The sequence below is a fragment of the Astatotilapia calliptera genome, chromosome 22 (assembly GCF_900246225.1).
Source record: "Astatotilapia calliptera chromosome 22, fAstCal1.2, whole genome shotgun sequence".
NCBI classification, from domain to species: domain Eukaryota; kingdom Metazoa; phylum Chordata; class Actinopteri; order Cichliformes; family Cichlidae; genus Astatotilapia; species Astatotilapia calliptera.
The window spans coordinates 13,169,768-13,185,436 of record NC_039322.1 but is presented as its reverse complement, the minus strand read 5'-3'; the positions used below and the strand labels follow the sequence as shown (position 1 = coordinate 13,185,436).

Sequence of the window (15,669 nt, the reverse complement as noted above, 5' to 3'; positions counted from 1 at the left end):
ACTGCCAAATGCACTTTTCCTGAGGGGTATTTTACAGTCTCCTCTAAAAAATGCTGTGGTAGATACAGATGAACTTTGATTTTATTTAATGGCCTCATTAGAGGAGTGGGGGTCAGTCACTTTTATCTATTTATCCATTTTAATTGTATTGTTATTGTGCTTTATATTGCAGAGCACTTTGTAACTTTTGTTTTTCAAAAGCGCTTTATAAACATATGTTACTTATTTCTTTACTTGAAATAGTAATTAATTAAGATTTTGTTTACCACAAAGATAAAGGCACCTGACACTGAGTTTTAAAAAAACAACATTTTTTCCAGTTTTATTGTGGAAAGCATGTCTGAACATTTAAACAGGAAACTGTCTATTAAGGGTTTACAAAGTTGGAACAGCCCTTTTTAAAGTATCAAATGGTTTAGTACTTGGTTTGCCAGTATTTTTGCCTGGGCTCAGAACATAGACAGAAATAGAAACGCTTATTTTAAGTAAGATAAATAATAATAATAATAATAATAATAATAGCTCTGGTATGAATAAGGAGCACCAAAACGTCGAGTTCAGGGTTTAAACATCAACATTTTGTGTCTTCTTCAGCAGTCAGTGCAAACCAGCCACATGAGCCTTTTATCAAAAAATCCATTTCCTTTAACTGGATTTGTGTTGGTTGAGCCTATCAGCTCCTTTGTGTGATGTGCGATGCCCAATATAACTTTGGGTTCACTAATATGAGTGAAACCGCTGTTTGGTGTTTTGCTGGTGGTGTGGCGATGCCTGGGAGGCCTGTGGGGTGCCTTTTCTGACCTGTACAGGTAACAGTGGTTATAATAGACAGGTGTAGGGCAGCACGAGGCATGTCTCAGCCAATCACAGCCGAGGTCCAGTGAGACTGCAGTGGTTTAAAACTGATAACAGCCGTGAGCTGAGCTCTATGGCTCAATGTGTCTGCAGAAATACCTTGAGACTGTAGGAGCCTCTGTCACACTATTTCTGCACTTTTTTTTACACTTTTGGTCTTTGCAAATCTTTTTTTTCTTCAAAGACAGTTTTAAGATGATTTCCTCTTCGCCGTTTCTTCTGCTGCTTCTCTCCGGGTGGGGTTTGCTCAGTTTTGTCTCGGGTTCCCCCGCTGTGGAGGAAGCTTACGAGGCTGTGGTGAGCATCGTGTCTCCAGGACAGCAGTATCTGACCGGGGAATCCCTTCACTCCCTCTTTAATACACTGGAGCACCGTGTGCACTGCGGCGAAGTGCCGTGTGAAAAGGTGAGTTTTATTAGGCTAAAGCTGCAACCGAGCTGGAGAGCCCTGAGTCGGGTGCGAAGGAAAAAGGTCGAGGTCCAAAAGCTATTACGCAAGTGATAGATCGGGATAGGTCTGCTTTAAATTGTAATCAATTTGCTAATAATAAAAATAATGTTACATTTTTAAATTTTAACATTACTTCTTTTAGATTTAGATTTAAGTACTTATCTGCTGAACAATCATCTAAGTTTACTTTCATGTTCCAAACTGCTTATTTACTCCTGTAAAAGTGTGCAAAAGTTAACTAAAAGTAAAGTAAGGGTGCTTTCAAATAATGCTGTAAGTACTTTTTTAATCAAAGTGCAGCAAAGCGCAATAAACAGAAAATCCTTAAATCCCTTCAGCTTTAAAATGGCACCATTTTTCCACCTTGGCCGGCCAGTTGTTCCGAGCATTTGGTAGTTTCATGATGGGATTTAGGCGTCTATTTGTATTTTTTCTATTTAATCCCAGGCTTGTTTAATAAAGTGGACTTATCAATGGGAATCTTTGAGCTGCTTTTGAAAGGAAAAATGTCTTAAGTGTAACTTTATTGCATAATATTTGCCGTGGATGCACAGAAAAAAAAGACGAAGCAAAAAAGAAAGAAATATTATTAATTGAACCTAAAAGTTCAGACCTTTTTCTTCTCTTTCCTCTTCTTCGTCTCATAAAGATTTTTTTTCTCTTTTGCAGTAAGTTATTAAATAAAGAGTCTCTGGTGGAAGTCTGGCTACTCTAATGGAAAAGTTTAATGACAACGTAATTGAACTGAGCTTTAATCAGGGTTATATCAAGAAAAAAGTGTTGGACAGCATTTTGCCTTGTGTCAATAGGCTTCTTCCTTCAGTCAACAGGAGCCTAAACACCGATCAGGGCCTTTAGCGGCAGGTGTTTCTCCTGCCTGAGAATGAGCCTTTTAAGGGTGCTGTGTTCACATCCCTATCTGACCATCTGATAAAGATAAAACCTCAGTTTTTTTTCAGTAAAGGAATCTTCAGCTCATAAAAGCTGGTTTAAAAATAAGTTATTACAGTGCTGGTGATTTTTATCCAGCTTTGGCTAAAAGCTCTCTTAAGGGGCACCAAAAATTAAGCAAGAAAAAAAAAACAGGCTGGCTGAAACAATTACTCTTCGGTTTCAGGTTCAGTGTGTTAGCACTAATCCATGCTTATTTTATAAGTGTTGCTGTTACTCAAAGCATTTGCAGGCAACTTAGACAAAACCCCTTTATCAGTGAGTGAGAGAGAAGTCCTTGGACTTCTTAGGTGTCAGCTGACAACAGCAGGAATGTACAGTGCATGCCTGATAAATGTTTGCTATCAGACAGCTGTGGCAGCCACCAGTGAATGATGCATGAAATAAAAGAGATGAGAAACTGTTAAACTGTCAATTTCATTGTAAGAACTTAGCAGTAGTGACATCGGCTTGCACTGTGGATTATAAGAGACAAAATGTGAAAGAGGTTCAATATTGACCCACAATAAAAAAAAAAAGTTTCGATTATTCCGCTGTCTAGGAGTTTATATGCAGTGCTGTGAAAACTTATTTGTCCGCTTCTGATTTCTTAGCTTTTTGAATATTTGTCAAATTTAGATGTTTTGCATAATCTAACCAATTTTATCATTAAGCAAAGAAAACCCAAGTTGATGCAAAATTCATTTTTTGAATGATAATTTTTTTTTTAAGCTATCCAAACCGACCTGGTCTTGTGTGAAAACCTCAGCCTAACTGGTTGTGCCGCACCCTTGACAGCAAGAACTGCAGTCAAGTGTTGTATTAACTGGAATTGAGTCTTTCACATCTCTGTGGAGGAATTTTGGTCCACTCTTATTTGCAGAATTCCTTTAATTCGGCAACACTGGAGGGTTTTCAGGCATCATAACCTGTTTAAGGTTATGCCGAAGCGTCTCAATAAGATTTTCAGACTTTGACTAGCCCAATCCAAAACCTCCACTTTGTCTTTTTTTTAACCATTCAGAGGTGGACATGCTGGTTTGACTCTAATCATTGTCCTGCTGCATAACCCAAGTGCTCTTGAGCTTCAGCCCTCTCTAGTAGAGAGCAGAATTCATGAATCCATGTTTGACCCCACCCGGAGAGAAGCATTTTAGGAAATGCCGTGTTAGTTTTACACCACATGTAGCAGGGACTCAAACCTTTCAAAAAGTTCACATTTTTTCTTATCAGTCCATAGAAGATTTTCTCAAAAGTCTTGGGGATCATCAAGATGTTGTTGCTGTTTTTAATTTGGCAAATGTGAGACGAGTCTTTGTGTTCTTTGCTCGGCACTGCACTGTTAGAAAAAACATCTTAAAAAAACAGTAATAATCCGGCAGCTGGGGCGCCAAAATAATACCGTAAAATAACAGAAAATAACTTGCTCATAAAAATATGGTTATTTCCAGTAATGAAAATACAATTTGTTGCCCTAATTTTACATGGGATTTTGCCTTTTTCAAGTGCTTTTAAACATTAAATTAGGAACAATTTAATGTGATTAAACAATGAAATTACCTATAAACAAGGTCAATGCATGCGGCAATATGGAAAATATTACTTAAATGTACAGAAATATACAGTTAACAGTTGGTTTAAATAATAATGGATTTCATTTATATCGTGCTTTTTGAGACCCTCAAAGCGCTTTACAATTCTCCTCTGGACATCACCAGTAGGTGAAGTGTCTTGCCCAAGGACACAACGACCGAGAGTGTCCGAGCCGGGGCTCGAACCGGCAACCTTCTGATTACAAGACGAACTCCCAACTCTTGAGCCACGATCGCCCTAAGTAACAACAATAATAATAATTATTTGATGTAAAAAAAAAAGTTTATAAGAATCATTTTATATATTTTTCCATAGCATTACATTTGAATTTAACAGTTCAATCTTTCAAATAACGGACAAATATTTGTGAAATCATGATACATTTGTGAATGTATTTTAACAATCTAAATATGCATATGTACAGACAGATACATTTAAAAAACAAGAAAATTAGGTTTTATTACATTACAGTGATTTAACGTTAATTTACATTTGAAATGTGAAATCACAGTCTATTGATGTAAATTTAATGATATTCTAGAAGAACAGTACAAAACTATAAAATACACAGTAAAATACTTTTATATTAGGATTTTTTTTTTTACAGTGTGGTTTTCTTCTTGAGCTCTCCCATGGGTGCCATTTTTCTCAGTCTTTTCCTTATTGCTGAATCATAAACTCTGAGCTTAACTGAGATCTGCAGTTCTTTAGATGTTGTTCTGCGTTCTTTTGTGACTTCCTGAATTGGTCGTCGATGTGCTTTTGGAGTAATTTTGCTAGGCCGATCACTCCTGGAAAGATTCACCATTGTTCCAAGTTTTCTCCATTTGTGGATAGTGGCTCTCAACGTGTTTCACTTTAGAAATGTCTTTGTAATCGTTTCCAGACTGATAGATGTCAATGGCTTTGTTTCTCAGCAGTTGCCTTAGATAATGGCATGATGTGCTGCTTTTTTAGATCTTCTAGCCTACTTTACTTTATCAGACAGGTTCTATTTAAGTGATTTCTTTGTTCAACATGTCTGCCATTAGGGGTAGAAGTGGGCAGATACTTTTTTACAGCACTGCGTAAGGAGAAACACTTTTCATGATACTGTAGGTTCTCTTAGGAGTTATTATTATAATCACAGCAATGTATTGATTCTGTAAGAGTTTAAAGGGCCAGTTCACTCAAAATAAAATTTAGTCAACAACAACACATAGTTGGATTTTTGCTTTGTACCAATCTGCTGTAAAATATAGTCGTATGATTCTTTACCATCTAATCAGTCATTCGTGACCCAACTTTTAGGTCAAGATTGGTGGATATCAGTATTTTATGATATGCACCGATCTTGTTGCTTACATCATCTCTAATAAAAGACAATAAAACTGCTGATATTCATGAGATATGGATTAGATTAGATTATAGGTTTCTGATAATTCTGGATAATCCTGTATAAATGCACCAATAAAGCAATCAATTCATGACCTCTTTGCAGTAGCATCGTTTATGTTCACATACACTTTATTAGATACACCATGCCAGTACCAGATTGGATCCCTTTTTGACTCCGGAGCTGTTTTAGTTCATCATGGCACAGATTTAACAAGGTGCTGGAAACGTTCCTCCGGGAGATTGGTTCATATTGACAGCATCACACAGTTGCTGCAGATTTGTCGTCTGCATATCCAACAAATCTGCTGGACTGAGTTCTGGTGACTGTGGTGGTCGTTTGAGTACAGCGGACTCACTGTCATGTAAAAGAAACCACTTTGAGATTATTTGAGCTTTGTCGATGGTGTGTCATCATGTGTGGTTAGAAGATGGATACACTGTGGTTGTAAAGGGATGGAACAATACTCACGTAGGATGTGGGGTTTAAACAATGCTCAGATAGTAATAGGGGCCTAAAAATCTCCTATAATATTAAATCACCAGCCACACTTTCAGCCATTGGTAGAAGTAGGATGGATCGATGCTTTCATGTTGTTCATTTCAAATTCAAGGGTAGTCAAACAAAGCACAGTTTTTCCAGTCTCCTATCAGGAAGTGTGGCTCCAAGTGTAGTCCTCTGCTGCTTTAGTCAACATGCTGTGCATTTAGAAACGCGCTTCTGCATACTTTGGTTGTAACAAGTAGTTATTTGAGTTACTGCTGCGTTCCTGTCAGTTCCAAGGAGTCTGGTCATTCTCCTCTGACTTCTGGCATCAACACAGTGTTTTTACCCTGCTTACTGGATATTTTCTCTTTTTCAAACAGTTTCTGAAATACTCCAAAACAACCATGCAACATGTAAAGTCACTTAAATCACTTTTCTTCTCTTCTGGTGATCAGGTTGTATTTCAGTAGGTCATCTTGACTTGACTTTCTACATGCCTAAATGCATTGAGTTCCTGTATTGGGCTGATTAGAACACTTGTACCTTCTATAGGTAAATTTCATGAGATTGAAATGACTGTTTAATCTTTTTATCCCCTCTTTTTGCTCTCTGGACACAAAGTGTGATCTTGCAGATGCCGTTCATCAGCTCATAGGCAATCCCGACGTCCAATATGAGGAAGAAACTAGAAGAAACAGTGTAAATGTGGCTGTCACTGTATCTCAGTTCACGGCTCTCGCCTCCGGCTCCGTCCTTTACCTTTCTTCTCCTGGCCTGGTCTGCACAGCGATAAAAACAGGAACATGGGGAGAAGAGACTGAAAAATTCCTGCACAAATTCACACATAATGATCCCCATGAACACAAGAGTGAGGCAAACCATGACCATGAACACATAGACGTCCATGGATTAGAAGGTGTCATTCAAGAGCTTCGCAGCCACTACGACCCCACAGAAAGTGAGGTAAGCACAAGCCTATACTCAATCTTCAGTAAATAGTATTTATTGCTCTCTTTTGATCATATTCATTATAAACTGGATAGTGACAAGATAAGAAGAATGTAAAATATTAGCCTTCGAGTTTCCAAAAACTTTTTTTTCCAAAAATATTGTAGCTTTTAATTCACCAGCAAACTTCAACTAAAGGAGTCGCGAGTAAACCAGCTGGGAAATTAAAGAGACACATGCAGGGAGATCGCTTCCCCATTACAATCAGTTGTACATTTCCTTTATGCAGTATAACATGAGAAAAAAGTGAGCATATAGATGTTCACAGATTAAATAACTAATAAATAACTAATAATAACAAATAAATAAACTCTTGCAGGGTGTGTTTTATTTGATTGCTGACAATGGAAGCTTACATACAGATTTATATCACAGCTGGTCAGACGGGCTGGGTTTTGCCCTGTATTTAGCCACATCACCATAACACCTGATCATGATTAAAAGTGCTCTTTGTATCCGTTTCATTTTACTGGCTTGATTATGTAATTTATTTATTAGAATAGAATAGTTCACAAAAGATGGGCAGCACGGTGGCACGGTGGTTAGCACTGTTGCCGCACAGCAAGAAGGTCCTGAGTTCAATTCCACCATCAGGCCGGGGTCTTTCTGTGTGGAGTTTGCATGTTCTCCCCGTGTTTGTGTGGGTTCTCTCCGGGTACTCCGGCTTCCTCCCACCGTCCAAAGACATGCAGCTTGTGGGGATAGGTTAATTGGTTAATCCAAATTGTCACTAGGTGTGAATGTGAGTGTGAATGGTTGTCTGTCCCTGTGTGTTAGCCCTGCGACAGACTGGCGACCTGTCCAGGGTGTACCCCGCCTTTCGCCCTATGACAGCTGGGATAGGCTCCAGCGCCCCCCGCGACCCTGAAAAGGATAAGCGGAAGTGAATGGATGGATGGATGGATAGTTCACAAAAGCTGGACATGATGTTGGACTGTAACGTTCAGTGAAAAGTTGCTTCACTTCCGATTTACTTCCTTAAGACAAAAGTTTTGTCAGATTTCCAAACATTTAGCTGTGCTTCTTCTTGTATTTTAGAGTTTGTATGTCCAGTGTTGACAGCATGTTCTAGCAGTTTCATTATTATTATTATTTGTTTTTTATTTTATTTTGTGTATCAAATTTTTTGGGTTTGTAATTTTATCTAGTGCAGATAGTTTTTCACAAACAGACAGTTTTTACACAACAATGTCCTCATATGACAGAGTTCCTCCGTGTAAAATTCTTACATATTAATATTTAACAGATTAAGTTGAGGAAAGTTAATACAACACTAAAAAATCAACAGTCCATAATAATGGTGCACCATTTCAGGAAAACAATAATGAATCAGGGAGAGTTGAGTGTTAAGTATATTTCCAGGATTTACACCAGCCAGCCGTATTATTTAAACGACAGACAGGTGATATTCAAATCTGGCTGGCTGTTTATACAGTCATCACGGGCATCATCATCGTGCTAATTTACAGCCTTATATCCACATACATACACCCCATCTCATATTTGGTTAAATATCCCTTATCAGGTTGCATCTGCAGATATTTTTGTAGCAATCAAAAGGTTTCTGGCATAATTCAGGCTGGATGTTTGACCACTAATCTTTACAGAACTGGCAGGCTTCATTTAAATTGGCTTGTCCATGTGGGCAGCTGCACATTCTGGTCAAACTTGAAGGTGTGGATTTTGGAGCAGGACCTTTTTCTTGATCAGCGCCATCCCAGTGATGCTGGGATATATGTCTTAAAATCTTTCCATCCTGGGAAAATAAAACTTCAAAGAAAGGGTTAAAAGTCCAAAACTACCATAACATGATGAGTGTATGCATACATCTTACACAACCGTGCAATGAGCATAGGATCATCAGATCGGATAGCCTGGTCTGATGAACCACATATTGTATTGCTTCATATGAATGGCCCTATTAAAATCCCTTGAATGTGTAAGAGATGGTGATAGCAATAAAAAAGTATGTTAGCTGAAGGACTGGGGAGTGCTTTGCTGGGAAACCTTAGATTCTGGAATTTATGTGGACTTTAATTTTCATATACAACCTATCTGTGGACATTGTTGCACACCACGTACTCCCTTTTATGGCAACATTATTTCCCCGATGGCCTCTTTAAGCATGATAATGCACCCTCCCAAATTACAACACCTTTATCTAAACAGTAAAGGCCACTGAGGGGTCATTTAACAAGGAATTTATGGAATACTTAAAAAACAAAGAGAATAAATCTAACAACAATAAAATTGTTAAATATTAGTTTAAAGAAAGGACATGCATTCACACTGTTCAATGTCCACTACAAGGGATTAAAGGGGATTAGATTATCTAATTTTACAAGCTTTTTGTGTTGTGTTTCACTTGTGTGGAGCACAGTCATTAAAACCCTTTGTCCAGTCTCAGTATTCACATGTTGATTCATAAGGACCAAAAAGTAAGGAAAGCTAGTGCGGTTTGAAAATGATCTGCAATGGCTTTAAGAATCTAAAGAAGACCTAGAAAAACAATAACTCCACTCCATGTAGAGTCCATGCTTTGACAATTCAGGCGTCCCACGTGCATTATGTACTAACTGACCATTGCTCAAAAGTGTTCGAAATATCAACTGTGTTTAAATGTGTCGCCGTTCTAAAACACTCAGCCCCTTTTCTTTTCTTATTACCATGTTATAGAACTGTATAAGCGCTAGTGGCATCATGGCACAGGTTGACGCATCATCAGGAGACCAGAAACAGGAAGTGGGTGCGGTTTTGGGATATGTGCTGTATCATGCCCTGCAAGGTCACTGCTTCGCTGATCAGTCCCTGCCTGATGAGAGCTTCTTCGTGAACTACATCATGGAGCAGCTCGGCTCAGAAAATTTCACTATCCTGGGTAAATGTGCATAGACACAAAAAAACATATGAGCATTAATATATGTGCAATCACTCAAATACCCACAGCCTGTAAAACACTAACTCTGCAGGGCACTTTACAGGAACTGCTTTATTTAAAAATCAACGATTGTTGTGGTCACTCCTTTGTAGTAACATAGGGAAAATGTAGTCCTATTAGCCTATTATGCCTTGCTAACAGATAATTATGTGAATCCTGAGGCCATTTTGTTCAGTTGCTTTGCGTGTGACTGTAGACCTAAAGGCTCTCATGAAGAGCCTGAATATTGGACCTAGCTCGGAGGAAGACCATGGACATGAGCACACAGCAGATGAACACGCCGACCATGATGACAATGTCCAGAGATGGAGGAAGAGAAGCAGTGACAGTGTTGAGGGACGTGAAAGTAATAACACTTGGGAACAGGTACCAACCTAGAAACACAAGAAAATGCCAATTGGTTCACACATTTCATCATTTAAATACCAGCGAGGTGTAAGTTATATAATGGATGTCTGTGGTTTGTTTTTCCCAGCGTTGTTTCTCAGCTGAAGAACTGGTCCAGATCTACGGTCTGGCAGAGAATAGCTCTGCCTCCTCTGGTCTGGGTCGGCCTGGCGTGGTTCAGCTCAGCCCTGCGCTTGTCCAGCAGATCCTGAGCGGAGCCTGTGCAGATATTACAGATCCAGAAAAACCTGATGGGCTCTCCAAGGCTGAGAGTAAGTGTCGTTGTGGACTAAAGTAACAAATAGTTCTACCAGTTGACAGTTTGGCATGTCTCAAAGGCTGGGAAATAAGATCTGTTTGTGCATTACTTATAGCTAACAACTGGTCTCTAATGGACATTCCAGGCACTTTTTTTCCTGTTTTCATTTGATGTCACTGCTAGTTGTTTCCTGCACACAAACAGACTTGATTCACAAATTCGAATTCTGGATTGTCCCTGAAGCACCTATTTCCAATTGCTGATTTTCAGTTACAACATAAAGGCTGGTAGATGTCAAAGAAAATGCACATCTTGTAGGGATTTTCACTTTTTCAGAACGAATGGTGGGAGATATAAAGTGGAAATCTCGAGGGCTGAAAAATGCTTGCCTTTTGGAGCATTTCAAGTAGACATTTCTGTTTTCTAGCATTTTATTTAGTTATTTAGCAATCATTAGCAGTGCTTAGTGGGTATGAATGCATTCATACAATCTTTAGCTGAAGATCGCTAACTAAGTTTGCTACCATTAACTGTTAACTTAGTATTCCACCCTTTTAATTATGGTCACTTCTGTGCTCGAAAAAACTAAGATGGTACTGATGACATTAAAAGAGTTAAGGCTTCAAGATGCATCCACTTTTCAGTGAGCAGAATCCCAATTAATATACATGCTATCATTTGTCTCTTTCTCATGTAGGATACCTCTATGCAACCATCGCCAATTTCCTGATAACAGTGATATCCATGTTTGGCATTGTGGTGTTGCTGTGTGCCGCCTGTACTAGTGTTTTCCAGATGTGCATCCAGTTTTGCATCAGCCTGGCAGTCGGTTCACTGACTGGAGATGCCCTATTGCACCTGATGCCAACAGTGAGGGATTTTAAAGCTTTTAGATTGGAATCATAAGGCATTTATTAAGATTGTAATGGGTGATTTGCTAGCACAGTGATACTATGTAAAAACTGATTAGTCTTTTCATATATTAACATTAATGATATACTCATTTTGTCTTTCTCCCGCATTCTTTATGTAGTTTCTGGGTTTGCACGTGCACTCAGACAACGGTGGCAGCAGCGAACATTCAAGTCACAGTCATGAGGAGGAAACTCCGGACTACGTATACAAGATGCTGGTACTGATTGCAGGGATCTACTGCTTTTACCTGATGGAAGTTTCCTTCTCTCTGATCACATATGGTGATAAGCATAACGACCATAAACATCACCATGGGGTAAGAAGAAAACAAGAAAACTCCTCATACAGAACACATTGTGTAATGTGTAATGTTAACCTTGTCATCCATTTACAACCAAAGTTGGTTATAAATATTGTGACAGACACATGTACTGACATTTAAAAAGTTCAAAAAATACTTTTTAAACTATTTGTCCTTCTTTGTCTCAAGTTCTTTCCTTCTGTCTCAGCCTGTAGGCTAAATTTCTGAACAGTTTTGCCTTTCTCTCCTTTCAGGAAGAATCTGAGCCTCACCACTGTGACCATGGGAGAGTTTTAGAGATGTATCAACAGGAACAGAAACAAAAAGACACAAAGTCACAGTCCATATCCAAAGAAGACCTGGTAAGAGATATGTGGTCATGTGAAAGTTTTCATGAGACTGTGCAGTCATAAGTCCACACTTTTTGACTAAGTGGGATATACAGGGAGTGCAGAATTATTAGGCAAATGAGTATTTTGTCCACATCATCCTCTTCATGCATGTTGTCTTACTCCAAGCTGTATAGGCTCGAAAGCCTACTACCAATTAAGCATATTAGGTGATGTGCATCTCTGTAATGAGAAGGGGTGTGGTCTAATGACATCAACACCCTATATCAGGTGTGCATAATTATTAGGCAACGTCCTTTCCTTTGGCAAAATGGGTCAAAAGAAGGACTTGACAGGCTCAGAAAAGTCAAAAATAGTGAGATATCTTGCAGAGGGATGCAGCAGTCTCAAAATTGCAAAGCTTCTGAAGCGTGATCATCGAACAATCAAGCGTTTCATTCAAAATAGTCAACAGGGTCGCAAGAAGCGTGTGGAAAAACCAAGGCGCAAAATAACTGCCCATGAACTGAGAAAAGTCAAGCGTGCAGCTGCCAAGATGCCACTTGCCACCAGTTTGGCCATATTTCAGAGCTGCAACATCACTGGAGTGCCCAAAAGCACAAGGTGTGCAATACTCAGAGACATGGCCAAGGTAAGAAAGGCTGAAAGACGACCACCACTGAACAAGACACACAAGCTGAAATGTCCAGACTGGGCCAAGAAATATCTCAAGACTGATTTTTCTAAGGTTTTATGGACTGATGAAATGAGAGTGAGTCTTGATGGGCCAGATGGATGGGCCCGTGGCTGGATTGGTAAAGGGCAGAGAGCTCCAGTCCGACTCAGACGCCAGCAAGGTGGAGGTGGAGTACTGGTTTGGGCTGGTATCATCAAAGATGAGCTTGTGGGGCCTTTTCGGGTTGAGGATGGAGTCAAGCTCAACTCCCAGTCCTACTGCCAGTTTCTGGAAGACACCTTCTTCAAGCAGTGGTACAGGAAGAAGTCTGCATCCTTCAAGAAAAACATGATTTTCATGCAGGACAATGCTCCATCACACGCGTCCAAGTACTCCACAGCGTGGCTGGCAAGAAAGGGTATAAAAGAAGAAAAACTAATGACATGGCCTCCTTGTTCACCTGATCTGAACCCCATTGAGAACCTGTGGTCCATCATCAAATGTGAGATTTACAAGGAGGGAAAACAGTACACCTCTCTGAACAGTGTCTGGGAGGCTGTGGTTGCTGCTGCACGCAATGTTGATAGTGAACAGATCAAAACACTGACAGAATCCATGGATGGCAGGCTTTTGAGTGTCCTTGCAAAGAAAGGTGGCTATATTGGTCGTTGATTTGTTTTTGTTTTGTTTTTGAATGTCAGAAATGTATATTTGTGAATGTGGAGATGTTATATTGGTTTCACTGGTAAAAATAAATAATTGAAATGGGTATATATTTGTTTTTTGTTAAGTTGCCTAATAATTATGCACAGTAATAGTCACCTGCACACACAGATATCCCCCTAAAATAGCTAAAACTAAAAACAAACTAAAAACTACGTCCAAAAACATTCAGCTTTGATATTAATGAGTTTTTTAGGTTCATTGAGAACATGGTTGTTGTTCAATAATAACATTATTCCTCAAAAATACAACTTGCCTAATAATTCTGCACTCCCTGTACTTAGTATTTGACTAAGTGTACCCTACTTAGCACACTTGTACCCCATAATACTATGACTCAGTAGCTTGTAAGACCACCTTTAGCAGCAATAACTTGAGGTTATCATTTTCTATATGACTTTATTAGTCTCTCACATCATTGTGGAGGAATCTTGAGTATAGCATGAGAAAAAAATCAATTATCAATAAAAATCAAATTAAACGAAATCATCATTAGTTACACTTTGCATAATGCATTTGTTTTAGGTTAGCTGTGAGGACAATGAGAAACCGCTTCCAGAGCCAAAGGAGCGCACCAGAGGTGAGTAAAGTTACATGTAACACAAAAAGTTCATCATCATCAAACAGAGAGAACTGGTTACTATAACTTTGCCTCCTCCTGCATTCACAGAGCAGCGACTGCTGCCTTATATGATTACGATCGGTGACACGATCCACAACTTTGCAGACGGCTTAGCGCTAGGTGCAGCTTTCGCCCTGTCCTGGAAGTCTGGTCTGGCCACGTCACTGGCTGTACTCTGCCATGAGTTACCGCATGAGCTCGGTAATTATCTTGAAAAACACAAAAACAGTGCCTAACCTAATCTTTTTTTTCAGTATGCATGCATTAAATCACCTTATTTTCCTCCCCAGGTGACTTTGCCATTTTGCTCAACTGTGGCCTGTCTGTCCGCAAGGCCTTAGCTCTAAACATCGCCAGCACCCTGACCTCGTTCATCGGCATGTACGTCGCTCTGTCTGTAGCCACTGACCTCGCTACCCAGCAGTGGATAGGTGCCATTACTGCAGGGCTCTTTCTATACGTGGGACTCGCTGATATGGTGAGTGTTACTTGTTACAAATCTGACTCTTTCACAGAAGTAGCACAATCTGATGACTGTTGTTTAATTATCATCTCCATCCTTTTTCATTGTAGCTGCCCACCATGATCCATATCAGCAACAAGAAACCCTGGCTGACATTTCTGCTGCAGAATGTCGGCCTTTTAGCAGGGTGGGGTATTTTATTATTGTTGTCTCTTTATGAAGAGAAGATAAGTTTTTAATGCACAGTCTGGCAAGTGAACGGTCTCTCTGAGATCTTATGAGAGTTTATGATTGTTGCTGACAGGTTGCTGTAAGACCTAGTTTATACTTGATTTCTTAAGGAATTCCTAATGAAGACACGGTGTACCAGACACACAAAACCCACTTGTGCAGTCTGCCAAGGTGAAGAGTGTCTCTGCAAACCATTCGTTTCATAGTATTTATTTTCTGTTCGAGGTATTAGAAAAGAGAGCAGGTTTCAATATTGAAGATCACAAGAAATGTAGTACCACAGATAACCCAGAGACCACAATAACCCATTAAATTATTTGAGTGTGTTTAGTTAAAAGTTCCTTTTATTTGTTGCACTGATAACGTTTCACTGACAGCAAATACCAGAATGTGCTGCTCTGCTGTATTAGATAGATTTGTCCAAAAATATCACTTAGACACTTGAAATGTAAACCAAAGGGAAATGTAACATTCAAGCAAACATGTCTTTTTCTAATTCTAGATAAAAAAATAATAATATAATTATCTGGATTTTTTTTTTTTTTATAAAAATAAGTAAAATGCTTTTTCTTTGTACCTTTTAATAAACTGATATATTATTACATACTTATTTTAGTGGTTTGGGAATTTTAGGATTTGTGAAATCTTCCTATAAAATCTGGTTTAAGAGTGTCACACTGAGACAGCATATTATGGGAAGTTAAAGAAGTAACCCACAAGAATTCAACCAAACAAAAGGAAATCTCTCTGCTCTCTTCTGTTCTGCTACTCAATTCCAAAACATGCAGCCTCACTCGCAGTGGTCCACTTGCACAGCTAAAGAAAGGTGCTCTATAGCCAAAATACACAAATAACCAAAGGTGGTACAGTGGTTAACACAGTAGGAAGGTGCTAGGCTTGAACCAAGCCAATGGATGGGGCCTATTAAATGTTCTCCCCATGCCTGCGTGGTCACTCCACAGTCCACAGTGGTTCTAAATTGCCTGTAGCTGTGAACATAAACCATAATGTCTCACTGGGTAACCCTCTGATAGACTTGTGATTTCTCCAGGGTATACTTCGCCTTTTTCCCTATGACAGTTGTGATAGGCTCCAGCTCTTATCCACCATGTATTTTGTGAAATTTGA

At 39.2% G+C, this 15,669-nt stretch overlaps 1 protein-coding gene across 1 annotated transcript; it reads left to right on the top strand.

Moving 5' to 3' along the window:
- Positions 1 to 911: 911 nt before the first annotated feature.
- Positions 912 to 15,040, top strand: slc39a4 (solute carrier family 39 member 4). Its single transcript, XM_026157243.1, has 12 exons — positions 912 to 1,260; positions 6,311 to 6,652; positions 9,374 to 9,575; positions 9,832 to 10,001; positions 10,111 to 10,294; positions 10,979 to 11,151; positions 11,315 to 11,512; positions 11,752 to 11,859; positions 13,751 to 13,805; positions 13,896 to 14,048; positions 14,138 to 14,325; positions 14,421 to 15,040. The coding sequence occupies exons 1-12, from the start codon at positions 937 to 939 to the stop codon at positions 14,547 to 14,549; spliced, it is 2,226 nt and encodes a 741-aa protein (XP_026013028.1). The 5' UTR covers positions 912 to 936; the 3' UTR covers positions 14,550 to 15,040.
- Positions 15,041 to 15,669: the final 629 nt, after the last annotated feature.

Bases quoted from the DNA above. Each gene is read 5' to 3' on its own strand.
- slc39a4 (XM_026157243.1), top strand. From the start codon at position 937: ATGTGTCTGCAGAAATACCTTGAGACTGTAGGAGCCTCTGTCACACTA. The intron at 1,261-6,310 runs GTGAGTTTTATT...CTGGACACAAAG, and splicing joins GCGAAGTGCCGTGTGAAAAG to TGTGATCTTGCAGATGCCGT. The intron at 6,653-9,373 runs GTAAGCACAAGC...ACCATGTTATAG, and splicing joins ACGACCCCACAGAAAGTGAG to AACTGTATAAGCGCTAGTGG.